Source organism: Anas acuta, chromosome 15 (assembly GCF_963932015.1).
Source record: "Anas acuta chromosome 15, bAnaAcu1.1, whole genome shotgun sequence".
NCBI classification, from domain to species: domain Eukaryota; kingdom Metazoa; phylum Chordata; class Aves; order Anseriformes; family Anatidae; genus Anas; species Anas acuta.
This window is the reverse complement of record NC_088993.1, coordinates 14,983,834-15,009,778: the sequence shown is the minus strand read 5'-3', so window position 1 is coordinate 15,009,778 and position 25,945 is coordinate 14,983,834. Positions and strand designations below refer to the sequence as shown.

Below are 25,945 nucleotides of genomic sequence, written 5' to 3'. Positions count from 1 at the left end.
CCTCCTCCTCCTCCTCCTTCCCTCCTCCTCTTCCCGCGCAGGCGCCTTGAGGAGCCCTCCCCACACCTCCCCCTGGGGCCGGTTCTCGGTTCCCGGGCTCCGTTTTCCCCTCAGGGTCCCCCCGCCATGAGGCACTCGCCGCTCCGGTTCCTCCTCGCCATCGCCCCGAGGGGCCGCGGGCAGCCCCGCGGTGTCGCCTCAGGGTCCCCCGGTGTCTCTTCAGGGTCCCCCCGTGCCTCCTCAGTGCCCCTCGGTGCCTCCTCGGTGCCCTCCGGTGTCCCCTCAGTGCCCCTTGGTGTCCCCTCAGGGTCCCCCAGTATCCCCTCAGTGCTCCCCGGTGTCCCCTCAGCCCCTCACAGGGTCCCCCCCAGTGTCCCCCCAAAACTATGGGGTCACAGGGCGCTGAGTTCATCGCCCGGACCCCCCCACAGCAAGGATCAAGGGGAAGGAGAGGGCTCGGGAGGCTGCAGGGAGAAGGATGATGATGATGATGATGAAGGTGTGGAGTTCGGGACGCTCTCCACCAGGTTTTCCGCTAGGAAGTTCTACCAGAAAGCCACGCCGCGGAGCCGGGACTTAAAGCTGGAAGAAGAGGGAGAGGAGGACATGGGAAGGAAGCCCCGGCGTGGGCCCAGGAACACCCCGTACTGGTACTTCTTGAGGTGCAAGGCGCTCATCAAAGAAGACAAGGTTTGCTCTTTGCTCGTTTTTGGTAATAATATTTAATTGCTGCCAAACAGAGCGCTCTTGGGTTAGGATTAGAGTAGTTTTGTTGGAAAAGACCTGCAAAGTTCATTGATTCCAACCTTCCGACTGCTTCAGAGCAAGAAGTTGAAGTTGTAACCAAAAGACGTGTGCAGATCCTATTTACCTGAGTTGCATTCACACCACCTTCCTACCTCATTTTTCCCTTTCAAATAGGAATGGGGTTAACTAATCATTTTTGAAGGTGTCCAGACAGTGACTTCTAGAAATTGAGCCATTCCTCTGTGCTGTCTCCACTCAATTAGTCCAATGTCCCCTCTGGCAGTCATGGCTTTAATATTTTTATGCCACCACCTCTCATCCCAAATCCCTGCAACACCATCTGTATCATCTTACACGCTTCATTCATATCTTTACAGAAAGCAGCAAGAATTTGTGAGGAATCCCGTGCTCTGTAGGACTTCCACCACAATCTGACTACGGCTGAGGATTTTGATATATTGTGACTGATTCTGTTGCTGCCTCGTAATGGATTTTCCTTTTTCCCATAGCTGGCAGAGGCTCTGGAGCTGTTTGAGGTGCAGATGCTGAAGGAAGAGCGAGTGCAGCCGGAAGAAAGCAATTACACTGTACTAATTGGTGGCTGTGGCAGGGTTGGCTACGTGAAAAAGGCATTCAAGCTCTACAATGATGTACGTAGGTTTATGTTCTCTGCTCTCTCAAACCTTAAGTTTTCTCAGCTAAAACTGTTTCTAACATTTGGTGCGTTATTCTCTCTCCAGAATGCCTTTTAATGTTTACGTCTTCTTAGCCTGAAACTTTTAAAACCAAAGTAGGAAATTCTAAAACTCTTTTCCTAAAAAGTTAGTCCTGTGTTCTCTTGTCTTCTCTTAGATGAAAAAACGAGGCTTAACTCCCACCGAGCCCACGTACACAGCCCTGTTCAACGCCTGTGCTGAATCACCGTGGAAAGACTCAGGCCTGCAGAGTGCCCTCAAATTACGGCAGCAGCTAAAGAGCAAAAACCAAGAGCTGAATCTGATAACTTACCATGCGCTGCTGAAAGTCTGTGCCCTCTGCTCAGATCTCAGGATGTGCTTTGACGTGCTGAAGGTAAGTACATGACCTTTCTTGTGTCAAGTGTATTCTGCTGCAGTTAAAGTTCCTGGGCTATAATCTGTAATTATCTATACTTAAAATGTTTCTATTTCTTTGATCTTTGGTTTCATACAATGAAATCATCCAAGTATGTACAAAATTTAAGTAGATAAGATGAGGCAGCTACAGGCCTAAACAGAGGTTGGCTTTGAAATTGTGGTCAGGTGTCAAGAATTTATTGAACAGTTTTTGGGGGGCTTACAACTATTGTGTCTCTTTCCCTCATTTTGAAGACCCATGTATTGGTATGTACCTTCCTTTTAGAGCTCTGCAGCAGTTTTTCTCAGAAAGGCTAGTCTAGGAATTGCTAAAAGGCTTGCTATCCCTGTGCCCAAATTCCCCATTGCTCACCTAAGGGAAAAGCTAGGATCTATGCAGGCATTTCATTTTTATTTTTTTATTTTTTATTCTGGAGCAATCATTCTGCTCAGCGCCAGGAGCTCACCCTATGCTTTGTTGTTACTCTGTCCCCAGAAGATAACAGCAGCATTTGAGCTTCACAGCCGGCTGCAACAGACTGTTTGGGTAACTGGGAAGTTCAATCCTCTCTCTGTTCTTTCTCCTTTTGTAGGAAATAGTGCAGAAGGGTCATGTTCCCACAGCTGAGACCTTCAGCTTCCTTCTCATGAGCTGCATAAAGGACAGTGAAAGCGGCTTCCGATATGCCTTACAGGTTTGTCTTCATGGACTAAATAAGGAAAATACGCTTCTGTACAGTAATTTGTCATTTCAGTGTATAGAAAACAGCAGGTTACGATGAGCTGATGAAATCAGGAGGAGCTCAGCACCTCCTAGGACAAATTCTTTAAACTAGACTTCCATCAGGACATCCTGTAAGCTGGTGAGGTGCCCTGAACGATGTCTCAGGACCGTACTAGCTTGAGGTGGCTGCTCACTGCCCACTGCCACTTCACCTCCTTGTGCCGTAAACGTGCTTACAACCTGCTAGAAGTGCTCCTGTTCACTGTTACTTACATTTGATGTTCATCTTCCCCTCTGCAGGTTTGGAAGCAGATGGCTAAGCTTGGAATAAAGGCCAACAGCCACACGTACAACTTGATGCTGCGTGCTGCAAGAGACTGCGGAATTGGCGATCCGGTTGTGGCCTCCCAAGTACTGCTCAGCCCTGCTGATGGGAGCTCACCTCAGCTAAGGCTCGCACCCGGCACGCAGAAGGTGAAAAAACAGAGAAAAAAGGGATCGGAGGGAGCACCTGCTGTCCAGCTGGATGTGGAGGCCATGGAAAAGCAATTATTTCAGCAGAGTTTGGTGCAGCCTGAAGAACTTATCAGGCAACAAAGGAAAGATGTGAATGAGGCGGAAATGAAACTAGTACCAGCTGGTCTCAACAGCAGCACTGAAGCATTGGTGAGAGGAGATCAGAATGAGCTAGAGCAGGACCAAGCGTGCCTAAGCCAGAAACTGCATTTGTGCAACCTGCCCAACTTGCTGGATTCGCGGGTTCCTGATGCAGCCGTGGTCTCCTTGGGGACGGTGGCCACGCCATCCCATAGACTGGCTCTGATGGGGGACGTGGAGGGCTTCTTGAACAAAATGAAAGAGGACAACACAGAACCCAACATTAAAACTTTCACATTACTGGCTGAGCTGGTGGAACCCCAAAGCCCGTCAGAATCCTCTCTTCTGGCACTCCTGGATGAGCATAAGGTGAAAGTAGACGTGACTTTCTTTAACGCTTTAATAAGGAAGAAAAGCAAACAGGGAGACCTAGAAGGAGCAAAGGTAAGGAAAAACCCAGAACCAGCCTCGTTGTTCCTTCTTGTTTCGGGCCTCCAGTTGTGCTGTGTTTCATTGTGACACCTGCTTCTCTGTCCACAACAGAAACTGGGAATCTGATGCTGCTTTCCACTCAGCAGTGCTACAGCGAGGCTTTCTGGAAACCGATGTCCATATTTGTATCTTGCAGAGCCTGCTGCCAGCTCTCGCGAAGAGGAACCTCTCCCCTAACCTCCAGACATTTTGTAGCTTGGCAATTGCTTGCCACCGAGAGAAGGATGGGTTGCAGCTGCTCTCAGATTTGAAGGTAATAAAAATAAACCTCTACTGCTTAGGGTTCAAGCTGCAGAGGCAAAACAAGAGAAGCATTAATGCTTCTAAGGAGACCAGCTGAGGCTTCTAGGGTGTGATTTAATTCCCTAAACACACAGCTCTAGAGCAGCTGACAGCCTGTAGCTGCGCTGGGATAGGAGAGGGGTCAGGGGAAGAGAAGGTGCTGGAGCAAGAGCTGTGCTCCTTGTGTGAGAGGTGCCAGAACAAAAAAGGCACGCAGGAAACCCTGTGCTAATTGGCAGCTAATTTGTTGTTTCCAGACGTCCGGAATAACTCCCAACAAGTACATCTACAGCGCCCTCATCAGTGCTGCTGTGAAGCAGCTGGATTACAGCTACCTCACGGAGATCCTGCGAGACATGAGGAATAATGAAGTGCCTCCCAACGAGGTCATCATACGCCAGCTGGAGTTTGCAGCACAGTACCCACCAAAATTTGACCGGGTGAGTGGCCATGACAGGCCACAGGGTGAGGAACACCACCGAGGGAGGGGAGGTGTGAGCGCCCAGGCTTCTTCCTTAGGGTTTGTCTGATCTGGTGGCATTTCCTCAGCAGCTCTTTACCTAATAACAGCCTGTAGCTGCTGCATGCCGGTATTACGAGCTCTGTTCTAATCAAATTCTTTTTTTTTGTTGGCTTTCTCTTTGCAGTATAAGTCAAAGAACCCCTACCTGGCGAAAATTGATGGCTTCCGTGGCTACTACCACCGGTGGTTAAAAGTCATGGCAGGAGAGGAGACGCCCCACCCCTGGGAGAAATACAGAACAGCCAAACGGTCAGTGGGGGAGGATAAGGAAGAGGATGTGCAGGGGAAGCTACACCGGGATGCTGCAGCTGACAGCTAGGTCCTGCGTGTTCCGTGTGCTGAAAGAACTCAGAATTCACTTCCTTAAACTGCCTCCGTGTAGGAAAGCTGTTTGTAGTTCCAGGAACCCAAGTTCTTTGCGATAACCACTAAATAAAATATTATTTGTCCTCTGTTCCAAGGAGAAGCAAACACATTTCCAGTGAGTTTCCTTAAGATACTTAAACAAATCACTTTAAAAAACAAACACACAACCCCACATCCAACAGGAGAAGAGGGGCACAGAGGAGTTTTTGCCAGAAGACTGCTCCGGTCTCTCAGGAAAGCAGACTTTATTTTAAAATCAATGGCTACACAAAAAGCTACTCCAAAACAACATCATCCTTTGTACCTAGCATCCAGGCGAGCACGTTGCTGGTTTAATCGCAGTACAGAGCTATCCAATCACGCAGGAGGTGGGTATAATTGCACTCACAGTCCATGGTGCAGGACGAGTTCAGAGTTCAAAAGGAAATATTTGGGTCTCGGTGCTTCACCCAGAACAACCTCGGCATCCACAGTGAGTGCATTCAATGATCCTACCCTGGAAAGGAGACACCAACAGCGATATTTCAGCCAAGCTCTGGTGGGCAGGCAGTCCCCCCGGCCTCAGCCTCGCTGCAGAGGCTGTGTTTTGAAGAGGTCTGTGTGAAAAGGCTGCCTACAGCCCAAATTTATATAGTTTTCTACACTTTAAAGTTGCTGCCAGCCTCGGCGTGTGGTTGCTCCAAGTTATTAAAGCAGCCAGATATTAAATCTACCAGCAAAAGGTAAAAATTGTTAGAACTACAGGAAATTACCAGAAGGAAGAACATTCCCTCCCCTGCTGTCCCTGACCAGGGTGAGGTTAGAAAGGGCAGAAGGGCAGGGAGAAGCTGAGAACTTACCACTTCCAGCTTGCTTTTGGGGACCCTGCAGATGCAGTTGGTCCCGAAATTGGTGTCCCGCGTCTGGATGCAGCGCAGGCAGCAGAGGTTCTCGTAGCCCTGCTTCTTCCACTTGGCGATCAGGTTCTTGTCGGCGTATCCTTCCTTGATGCAGTACTCGTAGAGCTCTGCAAAGAGCAGACGTTATTAGCACAAGTAGCTCCCAGGAGGCGTTTGAAAACAGCACGAGGAATTTCTAGCAGTGCTCACGAGCTGTTAGAGCTACGCAGGGGCCAGCTTTCCCTCCGCCCTCCCTCCCTTCATCACCGCGGTTTGGGTGCACCCCCAGGCAGACACCTCACCAGGGGGAGGCATTTCTCCTTCTCACCTCTGCTGATGGCTTTTCTTTTGTAGAAGAGGTCAAAAATGTAACGTGTCTTCTGGTGGTGGATTCTGAAGATAGGCCAAAGCGACTCCACTTTCCTCTTCCCCTCGTGGGGCTCGGTTTCCGCTGGGAGGGAACAACAAACATCAGATCCCAGCAGATTTCAGCCGATTCTCCCAGATTTCCACCTTCCTCTGTAACATTAGAAACTGCTCCGGGAACATTCCTGACTTTAACAACTTGGAGTTAGGAACGAGCTTAATGGGAGAGGATTCCAAGGAGAAGGACGTGGCCTGGCAGGGTCCCTTTAGAAAATAGAAGCTAAATTATGAGGACAGGAGGAAGGAGGTGACCTGCAATGGGACGGAGCTGACTTCATGGCTGATGGATCTCGTCGGACCAGAGCAACAGCACGGGCAGGAGCTACCGGTCCCTCTGCATGCATTGGTCACGGAGCGCCCCACAACAGGCACAACCCCAGCCCTCTGCCCGGTGACCCAAACACACCCAAAAAAGTTCGGGACAACTGGGGGCTCGCCCCCTGTGTTTGGGGGTGCCCGGGGCGTTAGGGACGGGCTGGTTTTGGGGCCGTTACCTTCCCGCATCTTCTGGTCCAGCTCATCCAGCGTGGGCTCGATCAGCTCCCAGCCGTCGGGGGGCGGCTTCCTGCTGCGCTTCACCTTCGGCATCGCCGCGGGGACGGGGATGGGGGGGGAAGCACCGGAGTCACCGCCTGTCCGCTCCCCTGTGCGGGCACCTTAGATCCCTTGGAAACGCTGCAAAGAGGCAGGGGGGAGGCTGCGGGGATCCCGAGGGGCTCCGGGGTGCGGCCGGTGCCCCCTGGTGCCCTCCCGGTAACCCCCCTGTACCCTCCCGGTACCTCCTGGTACCCCCCCAGTGCCCCTCCGGTACCTCTCAGTACCCCCCGGTGCCCTCCCGGTGCTCCCCCAGTACCTCCAGGTACCCTCCGGTGCCTCCCGGTACCCCCCGGTGACCTCTGGTACCCTCCCGGTGCCCCCCCAAGTACCCTCCGGTGCCTCCCGGTATCTCCCGGTATCCCCCGGTAACCCCCCGGTGCCTCCCCTGTACCCTCCCGGTACCGCCCAGTAACCCCCTGGTAACCTCCCGATAACACCCGGTGCCCCCCGCGGCCTGGGGCTGACACCGGGACGGTTCCCGTTGGCCCCGGGCCTGGTCCTGGCCCTACCCTGGTCCCGCTCCCGGCCCCGCTCCGGTTCCTCTACGGCCCGTGGGGTCCTCTTCCCCTCTCCGCGCCGCGCTGAGGTGCCCACCGCAGTGCCTGAACAAAACCCTCCTTTCTCCACGCCCTTCCCCACCGTTCTTCCCTCCCTCAACCGGAACACCGTAAGAGCTCTGCCTCAGCCTCAGGGCCGCGCGCTGCCTTCTCGTTTCGCACCGGGAAAAGACGCGGAGCGGCGGCGGACGAGGAGGCGCTGAGCGGGCAGCCCCGAAGCGGGGGCCTCGCGGGGCGGGCTCTGAGTGGGCGGAGCGGGCTCCGAGGGGGGCGGGGCGCGAGGAGGGGGCGGTTTCCGCTTCCGGGTCGGCGCTGGGGGCCGGGGGGGCCGCGCTGCAGCCGCCATCGCCGCGATGCCGAAAGGAGGTGGGGGCGGGGCGCCCGGTTCGGGTTTAATTTCATTTTTTTTTCCCTTTAATTTATTTATTTGGGGTCTTTTATGAGGCGTTGGGGGCCGGGCCGGGGCAGCAGCCGCGGGTCGGGGCCGGGCCGGGGCCCCCCTGAGGCGCTGGGGCCTTGTGGGGGGGGGGCTGGGCGCTGGGGGCTCCTCGGGGATGGGCTCAGAATGCCGGGTTTTGGGTTTTTTGTTATTTTTTGTTATTTTTTTGTTATTTTTGGGGGTCTGTGTGGAGCCGGGCGTTGGGCTCGGCGAGCCCGCCGGGCGTCCCTCAGCGGGGGCTATTCCATGGAAACAAATTCCGGATTATTTCAGTTTTTTCCACCCTTTTTAATGGTTTGAATCGGGATTTAATGCTCCGGATGGACCCTGCAGGCGCGGAGCAGCTGCCCCTGGCACCGCACCCCCCCCTCAGCATCTCGCTGCGTTCAAATAGTGCCCAGTGCGGGGGGCTGGGCGCCTCCCCGCTGTTTCACTGAGGTGCCCGGGGGGCAGCCCCACGGCTGATTCTCTCTGATTTGTTTGTTTGTTTCCAAGGTTTTCTGTAAATTAATTCATTTAGAGCAGCTTTTCCCCCTTGTATGGCTATATCCAGCGATCAGGCTTCTGTCTTCTTCAATTTGATCCTGGTGTAGGGTCCGGGCAGGGAGGCTGTCGGCAGCTGCTGAGCTTGTAGCGAGCGCTGAGGGAGGCCAGGTGGATTTTCTCAGCGCCACGTGGGGTGTCAGGTACCCTGGTGGTGTTCCTTTTGGAGCGATGTCATTGCTGGGCAGGGACGTGACGGCTCCAGCGCTCCCTTGGAGCTTGAGTTCCCCACGTGTGTCAGTGGTGCCACGTGGGGCGGCTGGGAATGGGGAGAGCAGGGCTTGGGGGGCAGCGGTGCCCTGGTTGTGCTGGTGGGGGAGTGCCAATGAGCTTCCAGAACTGATTGTAGAGAGTTGTGCTCCCTGCCCTTCCCCATTTTGCACCAGAAAAACATCTCGGGGGGGGTCTCAGGAAGGCTTCAGAGGGGCGTTTTGAGAGAATTTCTTCCATAGCTCAGCTTTTACCAAGCTAAAACATACGAGAATTGGTCCGTGCTCGTTTTCTGAGCCAAAACTGGTCAGAAAACGAATTCCCAAAACCCTCGAGGGCTGCCTCAAGGAGCCTGACAAACGCAGCCAGGCGTGGCCATAACGCAGGGTCGGGCAGCGATGGGTCTGCCCCGTAAGGAGGGACATCCACACCGTCCCTTTCCCCTCTCCACACCGTTTGGAGGTCTCGTTGTCCTCGGCAGGTGGGAAGGGAGAGGAGCAGGAGGCTTTGCGGGCTGCAGGATGCCTGCAGGAGCAGGGCTGCCTCGCACGAGCTGCTGGGCTTTTACTGATCTCGCCCAGAGGCTGCACCCCGCGCTCTCCAGCTTGCTTTTGCCAGCAGCTCTCGGCTCTGACGACAGAAGCAGAGCAGCCGCCTGCAGGAAGCATGAAGGGCTTCACAATTCCACGGCAAAACCCCCAGCATTGTGCTCTGGAGAGCTGAGCGGGCCGCCCAGCCGAGCCCCCTCTCCCTTCTGCCTGATTTCTGCCGCTCGTTTTAGTGCTTTATAAGGGAAACCAAAAACATGGAGGCTCCTTTTACGAGTTGCTCTCGCTCCCATTCCCGAAGCTTTTGTCCAATTGGCTCCCCGGGCTCCCTTGGCACAGCCTCAGCTCAGGGAGGGGCCGAGGAGCTGCTGGGAGCTGCTGCCACCACACGAACGCACCAGGATCCCTGCCGGGGAGGGAACAGGAGCAGGGCTGGGGCTGGGAACAGCTCAGCAGCCCGGGAGGGGAATCAGAAGCCACAGGCTTCACCGAGGGTGGCAAATCCACTGTGACTCTTTTTTTTTTTTCCCTTTGGATTCTGTTTGGACTTGTCCTGTGTGTGCTGAAAATGCAGAGCGTGTGCTGCAGGAGGAGTCAAGCTTTTTGGAAGCTCGTCACCAAACCATTTATTAATTCTTTTAATTATTTTTTTCTTGTACAGGTAGAAAAGGAGGCCACAAAGGCCGGGCAAGACAGTACACGAGTCCTGAAGAGATCGATGCGCAGCTCCAAGCAGAAAAGCAGAAGGCAAGGGTAGGTGCTTACTGTGAGAACTCCAGGCTTGATTTGCAGCTCACGATGTGAATTCTGAATACCAGTGCCTGGGGAGGCTGCAAGGTGGGATCCAGTCGAGTTCCTTGTGGAAGTGAGGCCAGGCTGACCATCCGTCAGCAATCTGAAGGTTAAAGGATGAGGAAGATGGTTGCACAGCAGCTCTAAACGTCTTTTCGTCCCGTAATTCGTCGTTCTGGTCTTCAGCATAAGCTCGTTCCTCACTCCTGCTCTGCAGCTAGGCTGTGGAGAAAAGGGGCTCACGCCCTGACAGCTTTCATTTCTTGAAAACAGCATATTTGACCTTTTTCTAGTTTTAATGAACTAAATTCCTTTGACTTCTTTCTTTACACACGGTTTTCTTGTTTGTCTGTGGGAGAAATACCAGATTTTTCTGGTGTGAGCTTTTTTTTGTGCATTTTAACCCCCAGCATGGGTCTGTAAGTCCGCCTTCCCCTGCAGCTACTGGGCTGGCATTACAAAAACCACGGCTGCTTTCTGCAGCACTTGCTCTCTTGCGTTGCCAAATTATCCCATGAACGATGCCACTCACTGCTCTTCTCTGAGACTTCCTGAAAGTGCTGCCTAAGCCTGAATTCACGATTCCAGCTGAAACCTCACGGCACTGACTGCAGCGGGATAATTATACCCTGTGTAGGAAACACTGATGAGTAAATCCCAGAAAAAGATTACCCATCCAAGCTGTTATGAACCATATTGTTGACTCCTTTTGAATGTTTTGACCAGCTGTAACTCGAGATGATTGCGTGGTTTGCTGCTTTGCCAGATATTCCAACTTTGTGTCACATTTCTTACCCTGTAACTCCTCTCGGTTTGTTTTCTGATTCCACCTTCCTGGCTTCATGCCATCCTTGCAGTTACTGAAGCCACTCACGGTTCTGCTCCTGTTTTCCAAAAGGAGTTCAGCTTCTTGCTTGCACGATGTCATTCACAAACTTTGAATTCACGAGCCTTTTCTCTATCCAAGTCATTAATAAAAATACCAAGTGGGAACAGAACAGAACGAGCCTCGGCAGGGCCCCACGTGAGACGTCTGTCTGCTTTTATAAAAACAAAAACACAATAACCCTCAGAGGACTGCTTTTTGAGGATTTTTTTCTGCTGTGATCATCCATAGCACATAGTGATGGTTACGTCCAGCCCAGTTTTATTAGGGGAAGTTTGTAAACACTTAAAATTAGTCCTCCTCCTGCCCATAGCCCCTGTGCTTTGCCGGTTGCTCTGGTAGGGATATTTAATAATGGTAAAGCAAGCTCTTCACACCCGTGTTAGTTTCCCTAATCTTACGTTCTAATGATTTACAAATTAATTTCTAGACACTGATTAGTAAAAGCTGTGCTGGAAAGGCTGCAATTTCTTGTATTTCCACTAGAAACACCGTTCTAGTTCATGTCTGGCAATTTTCTCTTTTTTTTTTTTTTATCTGGACCTAGGCTGAGATCCATCATGCTACATCTGAGTAGCTTCTGGTCCCTCAGAGACTGTGCAGTGGAAATTCAGGCCAAAATTCTCCTGGAGATCCTTCATTTGGGGAAAGTAAAGTGCCAGTTCTGTCTTGTACAATAGTTTTCCTGGCCTGTTATGTAGAGAGAGCAACAGAATTGCTTGGAGGAGATCTGTTGGGGCAGGTGATGCTCAGTGAACCGTGGTGAGAATGAGCTCTCGTTCTGATAGAGCAAGGCAGCCCTGGTGGGCCGTGTCAGGAGCAGCAGTGCTCGGAGCTGCGCATCATCCCCCAAAATGATCTCGTTTAAGAGTCCCTGGGAGTTTTATTGACGTGTTTTCTTCCTGTGATTTCTGTAGGAAGAAGAGGAGCAAGAAGAGGGAGGCGAAGGAGCAACAGGGGACCCCAAAAAGGACAAGAAGTCTTTAGATTCAGACGAGAGTGATGAAGATGACGAGGACTATCAGGTAGTGTTATTCTCAGGGCACGAAATGCATTTGCTTGGAGTTCTCTTTCAGAGCTATCTACAGTAAATCTTATATGGAATAACTACTTTAAGAAGCCAAAAAAAACCCACCCAACAAACACCTTACTTGACTCCGTTTTGTCCTCAGAGTGATAATTTTTGTATTTTTAAGTGAAATGCAAAGGCAAAATCATCTTCAAAGAACAGCGAAGATGTTTGGTAGTTATAAATACTGCCTCACAAATGGGTTTGCTGTCTTGAATTCTACTTTTGGGGTGTGGTGCAGGGTATTTGATGCCAGAATATGGCAGGACAGAGCTTCTTACCTTTCCTCTTCTTAAACCTTAGCAAAAGCGCAAAGGCGTGGAAGGGTTGATAGACATCGAGAATCCCAATCGTGTAATTCAGACAACCAAAAAAGTAACTCAGCTGGACCTGGATGGACCCAAGGAACTCTCGCGACGAGAGCGGTGAGTTTTCCTGCTGCCTCGGGGGGAGCTGCCGTGGTCCTGGGGTTTCACACGTGCTGCTGGCAGCAGCTTAGTGTGGGGAAGTGTTTCCCTGCTGCCTGTGCGTTGGTGTTTCAGGGAAGCCCTTCATCCGTGTTGCCCTCTAAAGCTGACACTGAGCAGCAGCAAAGAGTCAGGCAGGATTCACTTCATTTCAACATATCTCCTTATAAACTTTTCAGAATTCCTCTGTTTTCTGGGAGTAGCTGTGTCTACCCCAGGGCCCGGCAGCTTGGCCCAATGTGCTGAGTGAAGTTTGTTGCTGTGATGAAGCAGATGCAGGCCGTTTCTCTCCTGAAGTTTAATGCCAAAAATCAGATGTAACCAAAATCCATTAACCAAAGGTCACGCTGGGGTCTACTCTAATCTCGCTACAAGAGGTGCCCTAGTGGCAGGTAGCGGTTTCCCAGACTCCTGGGTTCGTGGTGAAATTTGTGCCTGATGAATAAGATGAGAAGCCAAGTTTAATCTCCTAGTTTCATTTATTTGGAATAGATCGTTTAAGTTTGATTAGCTGGGATAGATTCTTTCAGCAGAAGTACCCTTGAGGTGTACTTCTGGGAAAAATGTTACAGTGCTGCGTAGCCTGGGGCTAATTCATTTGACCTCGCTGTGTATCAGTGCTCTTATTTAGCTGAAGGTAGAAATTCCTCGACTTCTCATCATCCCTGCAACAGATGTAACGCCCTTGGGAGCTGGTGACAGGGTCCCCCAGCCTCTGCAGGCAGCCCAGCTCTGTACTCAGCTTCCTCCCCAGTCAGAAAACCTCCCCTGGTGTGTCTGTGCCCAGATGCTCACCGGGGCTCTGTAATCGTTGGTGTGTTTCGCTCAAACAGGGAGGAGATCGAGAAACAAAAGGCAAAAGAAAGATACATGAAAATGCACCTAGCTGGTAAAACAGAGCAAGCGAAGGCAGATCTCGCCCGACTAGCCATCATCCGGAAGCAAAGGGAAGAAGCTGCCAGAAAGAAAGAAGAGGAAAGAAAAGGTTAGAGAGTAATTAATCCTATTACTTCTCTTTTTGCAATGGCTGTGCTGCCGTGAGGTATGGTTTCTGCTATCACATGTCGTGGTCCCTCATCTCCTGAGACTGCATGGTGTTGCTGAGTGTCCTTGTGACTCCTCTCATCAAAACTAGGTTCAGCTGGTTCACTCTTATAAAGCTCTAGGGTGTCTGAATAGGGAGCAGGCAAGAAGAGAAGGGAATTGCTCGATACCCACATTGTCCGCAGCCTCCCAGGCAATGCTAGCTCTGATTTGGGGATTTATTGAGTTCCTGCTGCTGGATGCACACTGGGGATCCAGGCTGCACAGTGATTTCGCAGCTCTCCTCCCTTGTTGGGATTTCCTCTTCAGCTCTGATAGACGAGAACCAGAACCCTGATGGCTGTGTTCCCAGTGTCCTCCACAGGGAAATTTGTGCGTCAGCATCGGGGTGGTTTGGGGAAGCCTGAAGGGAAGCCAGGGACAGGGAGGGCTGCTCCCGCTTAGCCTGGAGGGAGCAGGACTTAGTGGGGAGGGTCAGAACCTTTCCCCGGTTAATTCACTGCACGTGGCTAGCAAGAATTCATTCTCTAGGGCTGCCACCAGCCCCGATATGCGCCGTGAGATGCTGACACCTCTGTTCTTTCCATCCTCCAGCAAAAGATGAAGCGGCGATGGCAGGTAAAAGACTGCAGTCCCTGTCCCTTAACAAGTAAGCGCGGGACGTGCAAGAGGAGGAATCGCCAGGAAGCCGTGCCTGGTGCCTGCCAGGAACTCTGTCGTGTTGCACACCACAGGTGCCACGCAGGGTACACTGCGGCACCGAAGCCACCTCCACCTCCAAGAGACACTGACGATGTGTTTGTCTTCATCCTGGCACAGATTTCCATTTGGGGTTAGGGGCAGCTGCTATCTTCGGTGCAGAACTGTGCTGAACAGCAATTCTCTGTAACAGTTTGAAAACCTGAATGTTTTTGCTGTTTTTAGGATTAAGAACTCATAGATTGGGGGGGGGTTGGGGGGGGAGGGTGAAGGGGCGGGAGGGAGCTGTGCGGGAGGGGAGATGCTTTAAATATTAGATTGCAAGAAAATAGATTGTGGGGTCATTGCGGGGTGGGGCATATGGGGTGGGGAACTTTGACTTGCTCATGAAAACCCAAAGGATAACGTATCGGGGGAATCCTTTCGGGCAAACGGCCCATAAAATTTCGCTGCAGGGTGTTGCAGTATAACCGAGAGCCTGACTTCATGGACATCTGGAGTGCTGTTCCTTCCCGTTTTCATCCCTCCTCTCTTGCAGCCGGTCTCCCCCCTTTTCCCTCCTCTTCATTATTTTGTTTCTTCTCCTGATTAGGGATAGTGCCAGTTTTTAACCACATCATCCTTTGTTTAAAGGAAAAATAAAAAACATCATTAATTGTATCAGACCCAGATGGGGAAAAAAAAAAAAAAAAGCTCGATAAAGGTGAAAAAGGAAAAAGAAACGACAAAACGTGTATATTTGGCTGATTAAAATGTAAATTATAACTGCTCTCTCCTTGTCTCGTGTGTGTGTATGTAAACGAAGCCGCGTGTTCAGGCGGCTGCGATGCACGGTGCGGTGACAGCCTGGCGGTCTGGTGACTTCTGTGGCTGCTGCTTTGCCGTTTCTCTGCTCTCGGTGGTGGTGAATTTGGCTCAGGGTTCGGGAGCTCTATCAGCAGGTGCAGCCTGAAGACACAAAGCTTTTCCTCTCCATCTCTTCTGGCACAATCTGGTTGTGGCAGTGGAGCAAACGATTTTACCTTCGGGCTGCCGCCTGGCCCAGTCGGTGTGGCAGGAGGGACAGCTGAGGATGCAGGATGACAAACGCCACCATTTATTCTGTGTGACCCCACCATCCGTGCCCGTCTGCAAAGACTCTGCTGGGAGGATGTGGCAGAGATGTGCCGTGGGGAACCTCACTGTGAGCTCAAACCACAGGGGGAATTTGCTTTCTTGGTATGGGGAGGCTGGGTCAGCTCTGCACGGGGATAAAGGCAGGGAAAGGCATGAACCCAAAGCATGATTTGAGAGGAACTCTTGCCTGGCCACCTTTTCCAAGCACTTAATCTCTACTTGATGCCCTGTACCCTTGCCGTTTGTTTACCACCTGCAATCAAACCCTGTTTTGAAATGCACAAGTATTTATCCACTTCTCTTACAGCTTCTGAAAAGGATCCCATCTCCTTGGTGCTCAGGAACAGCAGAGGGGCTTTGTTTTCCTGCTGTGATGAGGGACTGCTGGTATCCTGAGTGAGAGCTGGATTTAGCAGCTGGGCACGCTGCAACCAAAGGTGCCAGCCGGCCGGTGACACCGAGCTGAAAAGGGCCAGGTTGGTTCAGCTTAAAAAAATGAAAAAAAGGAGCAAAACCATTGTTGGATATACACAGGAAAAAAAAAATCTCTGCTTTATTTTTTTTTTACTTCTTTAAGCGACGTATGACCAGCATCAGTTAGGATGGTAACAAAAATAGCAAAAATAGTAAAAAATAACAACCGAAACCACCTTTATCTTCGTGTTAGAGCAGCCGCGGGGCTGGCTGGCAGCCGGGGGAGCGCGGGCGGCTCGCGTGGCGCGGGGACAAAGCAGGCAGAGCAGCGGAGCAGGGGTGGGCTGGCGGCCGGACACCTTCCCGGCTGCCTCCTTCATTTGATCTTGAGATCCTTCAGCGCCGACTCCAGGCTCTGGAACGAAACGAGGGGTTGGTGACCGCCTGCGTGTGGCTTTCCAAGGCAAGCAGAGCCCTGGGGGTGGGTGGGGGGTAAAAGGGGGCTGTCCCCTAGGGTGGCTGCTGCTGGAGGACCCAGGAGGTCCCAACTTGGTCTTGTTTAAGCCCATTTTTCAAGCCCCGAGGGCAAAATTGAAGCCAGGAGAGGGTGTTCAATCCCTGCGCAAGGGGATGGATGCCCCAGCCCGGCTGGCTACACCCCCCCTCTGATGGTGAGCAGGAAAGTGCCCCCCACCAAGCCCCAGCTCGAAGGAGATCCCAGCCAGGACCCCAGGGACACGACGCCCCCTTCCTGAGCGCACCGAGGGGGCACTGATTGCAATTAGAGCTCTGGCTGATGAGGGTTTGGCGCTGGATGCTCCCAGCTGGGGGGGGGATCATGGGGACACCTCACCTTGACGTCCCAGATGCTCATGCCGCCGTCCATCCCCGTGGTGCAGAACTGCGAGCAGTTGGCTTTCCCCCCCGCCAGCACGGAGATCTGGCTGGGGGGCACAAAGAGGCAGCGGGGGGGTCAGCCTGGAGCCCTCGGGGCTGCCCGGACCCCCCCGAAATCCCCCCAGGGATCCTCCAGGGCAGGACAGGAGCACATCCAGGGGCTGATGCTCTGGGTTCAGCACCCTCAGGGTGACCCAGAGCCAAATCTGTCCCCCCCCAAGCCCTCCCCGTTGTGCACCTGATGCTGTTCTTGTGCACGGTGTCCAGCGTGGCGTTGGAGGTGTCCGAGCTCGCTTTCTTATCCAGGTTCTGGAAGCGCTCGCGGGCGGTGAGGCCGCGCTGGGAACTCTGCTTGGGGACATCCAGCTTCCCCCCGAAGGTCAGCGTGCCCTGGCCCTCCTCGTAGGTGAACAGCATGGGGTAGCAGTCGTGGCCCTGGTGGGGGGGGGGAGACACAGCCCCGCTCAGCACCACCCCGGTGTGGCGCCCACCCTCAAAGCCAGCCCGGACTCACCGCGGCCACCAGGCTGTTCTCGGTGATGAAGGTGACGGCCAGGAGGGGAAGGGTCTCGGTGCAGAGGGAGGCGACGCTGCAAGGGAAAGCAAGCCATAAAAAGGGAGAAAAGGCCCTGTGCTGAGCCTGGCACAGCTCGTGACACGGGTGGAAGAGCCTCCTCCTCCTCCTCCTCCTCCTCTTCCTTCTCCATCCAGCCCTACTCAGTCCTTCCCCACCTCCCCATGCCACCTCCATCTCCCCCATCACTTTTTGGGGAGCCCAGCTCCCCAAACCCACACAGCCACAAATCCCCACACCCCGTAGCCCACCCCGTGGTGGCACCCACAGCAAAACTCCCCCCACGACCCCTTCCCCGTGCCCCCCAGCCCTGCTTACGCCATCTTCTTGTTGGCGTCGGCGAGGCAGAGCGTGCTGTCGTGGCTCACCCAGGCCACGCGGGTGCCGCTGGCCGAGAAGCAGATGCTGTGCACCCACCCGCAGCTGCTGCTCGACTCGAACATCAGCTCCCCAAAGGGCATCTTGGAGCCCCACGGCGTGGGGCTCGGCCGCTCCTCCACCTCCTTGATGTAGGCGGAGAAGATCCTGGCGAAGGGAAAAAGAGCCGTGAGGTTCCCCCGGCCTCTGTCCCATGCTGTGTTGGGATGGGACCCCCCCCTGCACCATCCCTGGGGTCCCCCCTCGCTGTCCCCCTGCCCCTCACCGGCACTTGAAGTCGCAGGAGCCGGCGGCCAGGAGGACGTTGTTGGGGTGCCAGTCCAGGCTGAGCACTGTGGAGCGGATGGGCTTCTTGATGTGCTTGCAGACCCACCTGCAGGGAGAGCAGCGGCGTTGGTGTCCCCCCAAAATAGCCCCCGGGCACCCCCCCTGGGCTGGGGGAGGGCTGGCGGTGGTCAAGGCTCCGGGTGTCCCCCCAGGAACTGCTCTGGGCCACCAGGCTGTGACAGCAGCCAGGCACGGGGAGCGCAACAACCCCAGCAGTGGGTTTTGGGCACCTCCCTCCATCTCCCCGTCAGGCTCCTCATCTACATCCTCCTCCATCTCCCCCATCTCCTCCTGTATCACCTCCACATCCTCGTGTCTCCTACCACCCAACCCAACCCAACCCAACCCAACCCAACCCAACCCATCCATCCATCCATCATCTCATCCACCCACCCACCTCCCCACCCCTCTCCCCACCCACCTATTTCCCCCATCCCACCCCAAAGGACCCCACGAGCCCCCGGCCAAGCCCCACCAGTCGTTCTCCTGCTCGAAGTAGCAGATGGAGATGAGCCGGGAGCCGCTGCCCACGGCGAATTTGTTCTCCTTGGGGGACCACTTGACGCAGCGGGCGGCCCGGTTGATCCGCAGGATGACCAGGGTGGGCTTCCAGACGTTGCCCTTCAGGGTCCAGACGTAGGCGTTGCGGTCGGTCCCGCAGGTCACCAGCCGGTTGCTCTCAGGGGCCCAGTCGATGCCTGGAAGGCAGAGGGGGCGGTGGTGGCACGGGGGGAGCCGTGGGGATGGGATGGGGATGGGATGAGGATGGGCCACGTGGGGATGGAGGCCACCTGAAGGCAGAGATGTTCTGCCTGCTCTCTGACCCCGAGTCCCTCTCTGTCCTACTCCTCCATGTCGTGCCTCCCACCTCTTCCCATCCCAACCCATCCCATCCTATGCCATCCCATCCAATCCCTCCCACCTCTTCCCAACCCATCCCATCCATCCTGTCCCATCCCATCTCTTCCCATCCCATTCCATCCATCCAGTCCCATCCTATCCCATCTCATCCCATTGCATCCATCCCACCTCTTCCCATCCCATCCATCCTGTCCCATCCATCTCTTCTCATCCCATCCCATCCTGTCCTATCCTATCCCATCCCTCCCACCTCTTCCCATCCCATCCCAACCCATCCCATCCAATTCCATCCATCCCATCCCATGGCTCCTACCTCTTCCCATCCCATCCTATCCCATTCCATCAATTCCATCCCATCTTATCCCATCCCTCCCACCTCTTCCCATCCCACTTCTTCCCATCCCGTCCCATCCCATCCATCCCATCCATCCCGTCTCATCCCATCCCTCCCACCTCTTCCATCCCACCCCACCCCACCCCATCCCCGGGCACCCTCTGACCCCCAGGATCAGGCCCAGGAGCACCACACTCAACCAGCTCCCTCTCCACCCTCTCCGCCACCCCATCCCGAATCCTCTGCCGCCACCGAGTGGGGCTGGGACCTGGCCATCCCCATCCCCGTCCCCATCCCCTCAGCCCCCGGTTCTCACCCGTCACCTGCCCGTTGTGCTCCTTCAGCTCGTGCACCTTGCTCCACTTTGCGCCGTCCTTGCGGTAGATGTGCACCTCGTGGTTGTTGGGGCACAGGGCGATCTCTGGGGGGGGGAAACAGCAGCCGGGGCAGGGCCCCCACCGGGGTCACGGCTCTGCTGGTGGCGGGGACAGGCTCCCTGTGTCCCCAGTGTCCCCGTCACCCCGGCTCGGTGGGGTTTGCCCGGCCCCATGGGCCCTAAAGCGGTGACGTGGTCCCAGAGGACCCGCGGGATGGGACGTTTTGGGATGTTTTGGGATGTTGTTTTGGGATGGCTGCTGGTGCTCAGCCTGGCCCCATCCTGCCCCGCCTGCCCGGCACAGAAAGCCCTTTTTGTTCTCTCCCACATCCCCCGCTCCAAGGCCGGGAAATGCCATCGGCCATGAATCACCCACACAGCTCCTCCGCTCCTCTCCGCTCTCCTCCTCGGCGCTTCGCCATCCCTCCCCGTGCTGACACCCCCTGCGTGGGCTCCGTCCCATCATTGGGACCGAGGCAGGGAAGGGGGGGACACCTCCCGTCCCCAAAACCCATCCACGGCAGGACCCACGTCCCCAAATCCAACCCCACACCATCCTAGGGGACATTGCTCAGCCCCAGCGGGGATGCGGGGTGCCCGTGCCCACCCCGGTGTATTTAATGATTCCCTGGGGATTTGGGGGTTTGGGCCCTGGTGTGAGGAGGTCCTGTTAGGGTCGGGGTCGGTACTTACGGGTCCGGTCCTTGTTCCAGGCGTGGCAGCTGATGGGCTCCAGCAGGAAGCTGTGGTAGGCCATGGCGAGCTCGCTGCGGGGGGAACGAGAGCTCAGGATGCGGGGACAACCCCAGGGGACACGTCCCCTTTCCACCCCCCCAAAAAAATTCCCCTGGAAGGGGCTTCCTAAGCTCACCGCCTGCCCAAGCAAGGCCAGGACCGACCCCCCCCCAGCCCCACAGTCCCTGGCAGGAGCCCAGAGAGGCCGGAGGAAGCGGGGGCTCCCTGATAACGCCCTGATAACGCCCTGATAACGCAGGAAGGCGGCGAGGGGACGGCTCCCGGCCACTTCCTAACCACGTCGGCACCTTGGCACAGCCACCCGGGCACCCCGAGACCCCAATGCCAGCCCCGAGCCCACCGTGGGGTCCCCGGGGTGCTCAGCATCCCCTCCCTCTGCCTGCTCCACCACGCTCCCTCCCCGCCTCTCATTTCGGGACAGCCAAAGACGCCGGGCGGCGGAGGCGCCTCCGTCCCATCCCGTGACTAATCCCTTCCCCTGGCCGCTGCCAGGAGCTGTGGGATGGGGCGGTGGCACGGTGCTGAGCTCCCCGAGCCTCCCAGAATGGTGCTGGGGGCAGCCCCTGGGCCACGGGGCTGGGGCAACGCAGCGAATTTGGGGGGCACCCAGGCAAAATGTTAAGGGGGAGGGTTGGTCGTGGGGGTTTTGGTGTTTTGGGAACGCTCCCAGAGCGTTGCTGGGAGCTAAAAACCTGGCAGGGGAAGGAAAGAAGTCCCTCCTAGCTCCGTCCCTTGGGCGGAAAGGAAATCTGGAGCTCCACCACCTGAGAAATCCTGGTGGCGATGCGGGGTGCGCACCCTGCCCCTACACACCCCAAAAACACCCAACCCCACCGGGGATGGACGTGGGCATCCCCCTGACCCAGCCCCACGGGTGCTGTGGGGTTTCAGGCACCCATGGGTGGGTGCAGGCCCCCTCCTGGAGCTCCCCCCTTGGTGCCTGTGACCCTCAGAGGGTTTTTTTGCCCAGCTGAGCACCGCCACCAGCACCCGAGCGTGAGCCTCGCTTGGTGTCCCCCAGCGCACCCCAGTGCAGCTTCACCCCAAAATCCTCGCCCTGAGCCCGGAGGAGACCCGGCAGCCCCCGGGGGGACGGAGCCGCACCACGAACACCGAATAAAAGCGATGGATGGGGGCCGTGCTGCTGGATTGCAAAAGATCTGGAGCAGAAAAATGTGCTGCATGGGGCTGACAGCGCTCCGGGGCGGGAGGCAGGGGCGCGAGGCATCGATTTCCTGCTGAAATGTGCTGTAAGGAAACAGCAATTTCTTTTTTTTCTTTTTTTTTTTTTTTTTTGGTGGTGGGTTTGGATGCTCCGAGGCCTGGGAAGCTGCCTGCTTCTCCCTCCCTCCTCCTCGCTGGGCTCATTTTTCACGCTCAGCCCCAGCTCTGCCGGGCAGGGCTCCGCTGCCGAGCCGTCGGAGCGGGGAGCGGAAGCTCTCAAGAAAGAAACTCGGCTTTCGGCCGTGGCTGCACCCGTCAGCAGCTTACGTCTCCTTCCCGCAGCGGCCGGGCTGGCAGCCTCGCTGCCCCCCTGCTCACGTCCCAGGCAGAGCTGTGCAGGGAGATGCCCCAAAATTCGGGGCTGCCCTCGTCCCCTGCTCCCCCTGCTCGGACGCAGAGGCTCTGGAGGGAGAGGAAGGGGTTTTTTGGGGAGAACAGAAGGCAGGACCGGGGCTGCCGCAGCTGGGTTATCTTCCCCACTCAGCCCCGAGGCGCCGAGAAGTTGGGAAACATCCTTGGAGGAGATAACCAAACCTTGGCAGGGGCCGAGCGGGAGGAAGCCGCGCGCTGGAGCTGCTCCGTTTTCACTTCTGCCTGAGCCACCGAGCCTGGCGTGCAGCCACCGGCCCCCCCCAGCACCTCCCATCCTCTGCCAAGCCCCGAGGCCGAAGCACGGCCCCCCCTGAGCACCCTTCTCCTCCCCGTGGTGCCTGCGGGGTGTCACCCATCCTGGCACAGCCATCCCGGGGGGGACACCCATCCCCGTGCCTCGCTTTCGGTGTGGGTACCCCAGGAGCCAGCCCGGCCCTGGGGAGCCATCGATGCCCCCCAGGCATGCAGGGGGCAGTGAGGGGCAGCTCCGACCCTCCTCTTCCTCATCCTGGGCAAAGCTGGAGGCTGCTGGTGGTCGGGGAGGCGAGGACACATCGCCCCCAGCTCCTGCTCTGCTGCCCCCAGCCCCTCCGGGGGCACCCTCCCCAGCTCCCCAAACCTCCCCAGCCTCAGACAAGACAACAACCCCCAAAACTCGCCATCAAAACTGAAACAACCCCCGCAACCACCACCACGGGGACAAAACCCAGCGGCGAGGCGCTGCCTCAACCCACCCCAGCACCAAATTGGCTCCATCCCATCAGGGCTTCGCCCCCTCCCCAAATTCAGCAGCCGGGGCGCGAGGTGCCCCCGGGGCGCAGCCGCACGCACCCGGCTCTCCCGACAACCTCCCCGCTCCTTACCTCGGAGTTCGTGGACTCTGGGCAGTCGACACGAACCGGGCAGCAGGCAGGGAGCGAGCGAGCGAGCGAGGGGGAGTTGCTGGCTGCCCCGCCGAGGCAGCCCGACTTCCCTTTTCCTCTCCGAGAAACGCAACCACTTCCTCAACGTGGGCGTTGGGGGAGCGCGGAGCTGCTCGGCGGCCGCCCTGCCCCTGCCAGCACCGAGGCCTCTCCGCCGCACGTGGACGTGGCTGGCGGCCACGCTGCCGCCCCGGGATGCTCCTGGAGATGCAGATCCTGGAGATCCCACCTCGTGCCAGAGCCCACTCACGGGGAGAAGCGCGTGGCAGTGGCGCACGGGGAGGTTTGGGGCTCGGCAGGACCTCGCCGTGCTGGGTGCCGGTTCCTGCATCCCGCTGGGCGCAGCGGGACCGAGGCGGCGGCACCGTGCACCTACGCCCCCCCTGCACCCCTTTATTTTTGATCCTGTTTCAGGGCCAGCTGGTTTCAATCCCGTTCTCCGGGAGATTCCTAATTAAAGAGCTGGTTAAGAAGCGAGGCTTCGGCTCCTTGCTGCCCTGCTGCGAGCTGGGTGAAGGCACGCACGGGGACGCGCTCCCCTCTCACCCCAAAAGTAACTGGGGAGGGGATGATTGCATTGCAGAACCTGGACAGCAGCACATCGGGGTCTCATGGGGGGAGGACAGGGTCCCGGTGGCATTTCCCAGCTGCAGGAGGTGGCTGTGATAACCTCGTAGTTGTTAAACCACAGAATTAATCCCCACATTACAGGTTAGCCATGAGTAAAAGCTCTGCAGGGTGGCACTGAGCAGGTAACTCATCTGTCCCCTGGTCCTAAAGCCCATTAGCCCCCTTTCTGAAGTTTTTCCTTCTGCCTGCAAATTTCCTCCAGTCCTTGCATGGTTATGAACTGCTCTGAATCCACCCTCAACCAGGGGAGTTCAGGCTTTTCCAGCACCCGGCTGCTCAGCCCTGCACCAAGAGCAGCAGCTCTCCTCTGAGCAGGACAGGAGGGGACAGGAGGGGACAGAAGGGGACCTCACTGCCCAGCAGAGAGGAGCATCACCCTCACCCCAGCACCGCCTGCAGAGCACGTCCTCATCTCCCATGGCATTTCCTCGCCGCTTCTCGAGGCTGCTCCTGCTGTGGCTCTTCCCTGAGCCGTGCTGATGAGCGCAGCGAGCAGCCTGCACCGGAGACCCACGGGCTCCGAGCGCTGCTTGGGCTTCCCCGGGGTTCGGCCGCCCACGGGGATTCAGCAAGTGCTGCCGAGCCCCGGGAGGAAGGAGCAGCCCTGCTGGATCTCTCCCCAGCTCCCACTCGAGGTCTGACTAAGCCATGTAACTGCTTTCACCACCGCCTCCTCGAGCAGAAGGATCCTCCTGCGCCCGCTTGTCGTGGAAAGCCTGGGGCCTCTGCAGGAACACCCCCTGGGCAGACAGGGGAGATGCCAGAACATTTTTTTTTGCTGGGAATGATTTTGGAGGGGGGAAAAAGGGATGAAAAGCGGCCGTAATTCCCCATCTTTTTGTTTGGAGATGCGGAGTTTTCAGACAGGCTCCTGGGAACAGTCTCTGGCATCCCTGCTCGCGCGCAGCCCCGATCCCTGCCCCTAACAGTCTGCTAGCTGGCGCGGAGCAGCGAGCATATGCAGCCAGCCTGTAATTAAGCTGCAAAACCACCAGCTTTCTTGTGAAGTTGCTTTCAAGGGCACCGCTAACCCCAGCACATACAGCAAGCACGTGCTAGCGAGCCTGGTGCTGCAGCTAGCTGATACAGGAGTGAATCCTCACCATGCTGGACACGAGGACACCCCGAAGGGGTTAGAGATGAGGGAGGAAAGTGAGAAAACGGCAGAGGCCAAACCAAGCAGCTGCCTTCACATGGGGTGGCAGCAGGACATGCTGCCAGGCATCACCTCCAGCCCTCAGCCAGCACACAAGGTGCAGAGCTCTCCCCTCCCCACCCACGGGACGGTTTTAAGGTGAAATAACGCCTCAAGTGATGGTTGTTTTTACTCCCCTCGCTCTGTCCTTTTCTAACATAAAGATCTCCGCTCTGGTTTTAATCGTAGATTTCTAGCGGAGCCGTTTCTCTCAGACAGTAACCTAGGGCAGTTTCATCAAATGTCATTGTGGTGGCTCCTTTTACCTTCTCTGGCTCGTTCATGCAGAAAAAGAACACGGCAAAATTTAGAGACCCCTTTTCTTCACCATCTCTTTAGATGATTTTTTTTCTCTTTTCTATTATTTGAGCCATATCTTTGAGAACACAGTTTTTACTAGATTTCTTGGAAATTAAACAGCACACATTCAAAAATGACTTCAGAAACAAAATCACTACTTCCTGTGAGATTTAAGGGTCTACCACTGTCTGCAGAGATGAACAAATCCAAGCCCATGCCCTCCGTCCATCCTCCAAGGCTGGCAGCGTCACTTTGATCCAGAAGACATTTAACTCCACTAGTGCTGTGTCCCGGCTGATAAACCCAACGTCCCCCAAATCATCGTACACAGCAGACCACGAGACTGCAAGCTGAGTAAGCAGTTAAAACAGCCGTTATTTTACATTTAGAAAAGAGAGGAAATTGCAAAGCCACATTTGATTGCCAGGGGAAGAAGGTGGGAGACAAAAGAAAACCGAAAGGAAAATAATCCGTGCCCTGCGTGCAACAAAAGCTGCACCTGAAAAGGATGCAGCTCTGCGAGGGACATGGTTCACTCACAACACGAGCAGTTGTCAGCTTTGTGAGCCTGCCTGACACCCTTCCTCTTCAATCACTCAGAGCTAAGAAACGAGCAGTGTATGAAGAAACACTCTGGTTCCAGAGGAAGTGGTAAAATTTAGTCATTGGGTTGTGTTTTTTTTAAACACACTTCTGCATTTTCAACAGAAGTGACAAGTCTTAGGCCTTATAAAGCAATGCTCTGAGCCAGGTAATCCCCTCCCAAGCACGGCCTGAAGCGAGCCTCAAGGCAGCAGTACAGTTAATCTTAACTGGACTGTGTGAATAAAATAAGTTATGTGCAACTGCCTCAGCGAGCTACCAAACTGAACTGAGCTTCAAAAGACTGTCACCTGGAGACAAAGGATCTGTGCAGAAGCCAGTGTGTGCTGTTACCTCTGTTAAATGTGCTTCATTTCTCCACCGGTCATTATAAACACGGAGCTTTATGGGCTGAGCACTCGGCTCTAACACGACGTGCAGGTCTGTGCAGCTTCACGGGCTTACAAAGTGATTTGCTTTTTAATTTGTCTTCCCTAAAGATCCGACTCAGCAGATTTTCACCTCACTTTCCACACGCAGCCTTCCACACCGTATCCTTGGCACCACGCTGTGAGCAGTCTTTGTACAACTCCCAGAGGTACCTACACACAGTTCTGGTCACTTGCCTTTGTAAAACCACGACCCACTAAGCAGACAATGAAAAAGACATTCAGGTTAATTTGCTATTATTATGACCGGAGAAAAT

The 25,945-nt window shown here is 55.4% G+C and overlaps 4 protein-coding genes across 5 annotated transcripts; 2 read left to right on the top strand and 2 right to left on the bottom strand.

Annotated features, from left to right (window-relative positions):
- The first annotated feature begins 12 nt into the window (after positions 1-12).
- PTCD1 (pentatricopeptide repeat domain 1) lies at positions 13-4,930 on the top strand. The gene is made up of 8 exons (XM_068699634.1): positions 13-690; positions 1,257-1,397; positions 1,600-1,818; positions 2,435-2,536; positions 2,866-3,606; positions 3,791-3,907; positions 4,194-4,376; positions 4,584-4,930. Exons 1-8 carry the CDS (start codon positions 127-129, stop codon positions 4,776-4,778), a joined length of 2,262 nt encoding a protein of 753 aa, XP_068555735.1. The 5' UTR covers positions 13-126; the 3' UTR covers positions 4,779-4,930.
- A 123-nt stretch (positions 4,931-5,053) lies between these two features.
- Positions 5,054-7,364, bottom strand: BUD31 (BUD31 homolog). The gene is made up of 5 exons (XM_068699642.1): positions 7,236-7,364; positions 6,624-6,804; positions 6,032-6,154; positions 5,665-5,831; positions 5,054-5,321 (listed from the first exon to the last, which is right to left on the bottom strand). The coding sequence occupies exons 2-5, from the start codon at positions 6,715-6,717 to the stop codon at positions 5,271-5,273; spliced, it is 435 nt and encodes a 144-aa protein (XP_068555743.1). The 5' UTR covers positions 6,718-6,804; positions 7,236-7,364; the 3' UTR covers positions 5,054-5,270.
- Positions 7,365-7,545: 181 nt separating this feature from the next.
- Positions 7,546-14,749, top strand: PDAP1 (PDGFA associated protein 1). The gene is made up of 6 exons (XM_068699641.1): positions 7,546-7,649; positions 9,685-9,776; positions 11,619-11,726; positions 12,074-12,195; positions 13,071-13,222; positions 13,876-14,749. Exons 1-6 carry the CDS (start codon positions 7,637-7,639, stop codon positions 13,932-13,934), a joined length of 546 nt encoding a protein of 181 aa, XP_068555742.1. The 5' UTR covers positions 7,546-7,636; the 3' UTR covers positions 13,935-14,749.
- An 874-nt stretch (positions 14,750-15,623) lies between these two features.
- ARPC1B (actin related protein 2/3 complex subunit 1B) lies at positions 15,624-22,665 on the bottom strand. Of its 2 annotated transcripts, none has more exons than XM_068699636.1 (10): positions 22,473-22,665; positions 19,951-20,024; positions 19,198-19,302; positions 18,162-18,384; positions 17,625-17,732; positions 17,300-17,506; positions 16,922-16,997; positions 16,646-16,842; positions 16,364-16,454; positions 15,624-15,925 (listed from the first exon to the last, which is right to left on the bottom strand). In XM_068699636.1, the coding sequence occupies exons 2-10, from the start codon at positions 20,012-20,014 to the stop codon at positions 15,887-15,889; spliced, it is 1,110 nt and encodes a 369-aa protein (XP_068555737.1). In that variant the 5' UTR covers positions 20,015-20,024; positions 22,473-22,665; the 3' UTR covers positions 15,624-15,886. The 2 variants fall into 2 exon arrangements, with proteins under 2 accessions (XP_068555737.1, XP_068555736.1); XM_068699635.1 differs by lacking the exon at positions 22,473-22,665 and adding an exon at positions 20,129-20,378.
- Positions 22,666-25,945: the final 3,280 nt, after the last annotated feature.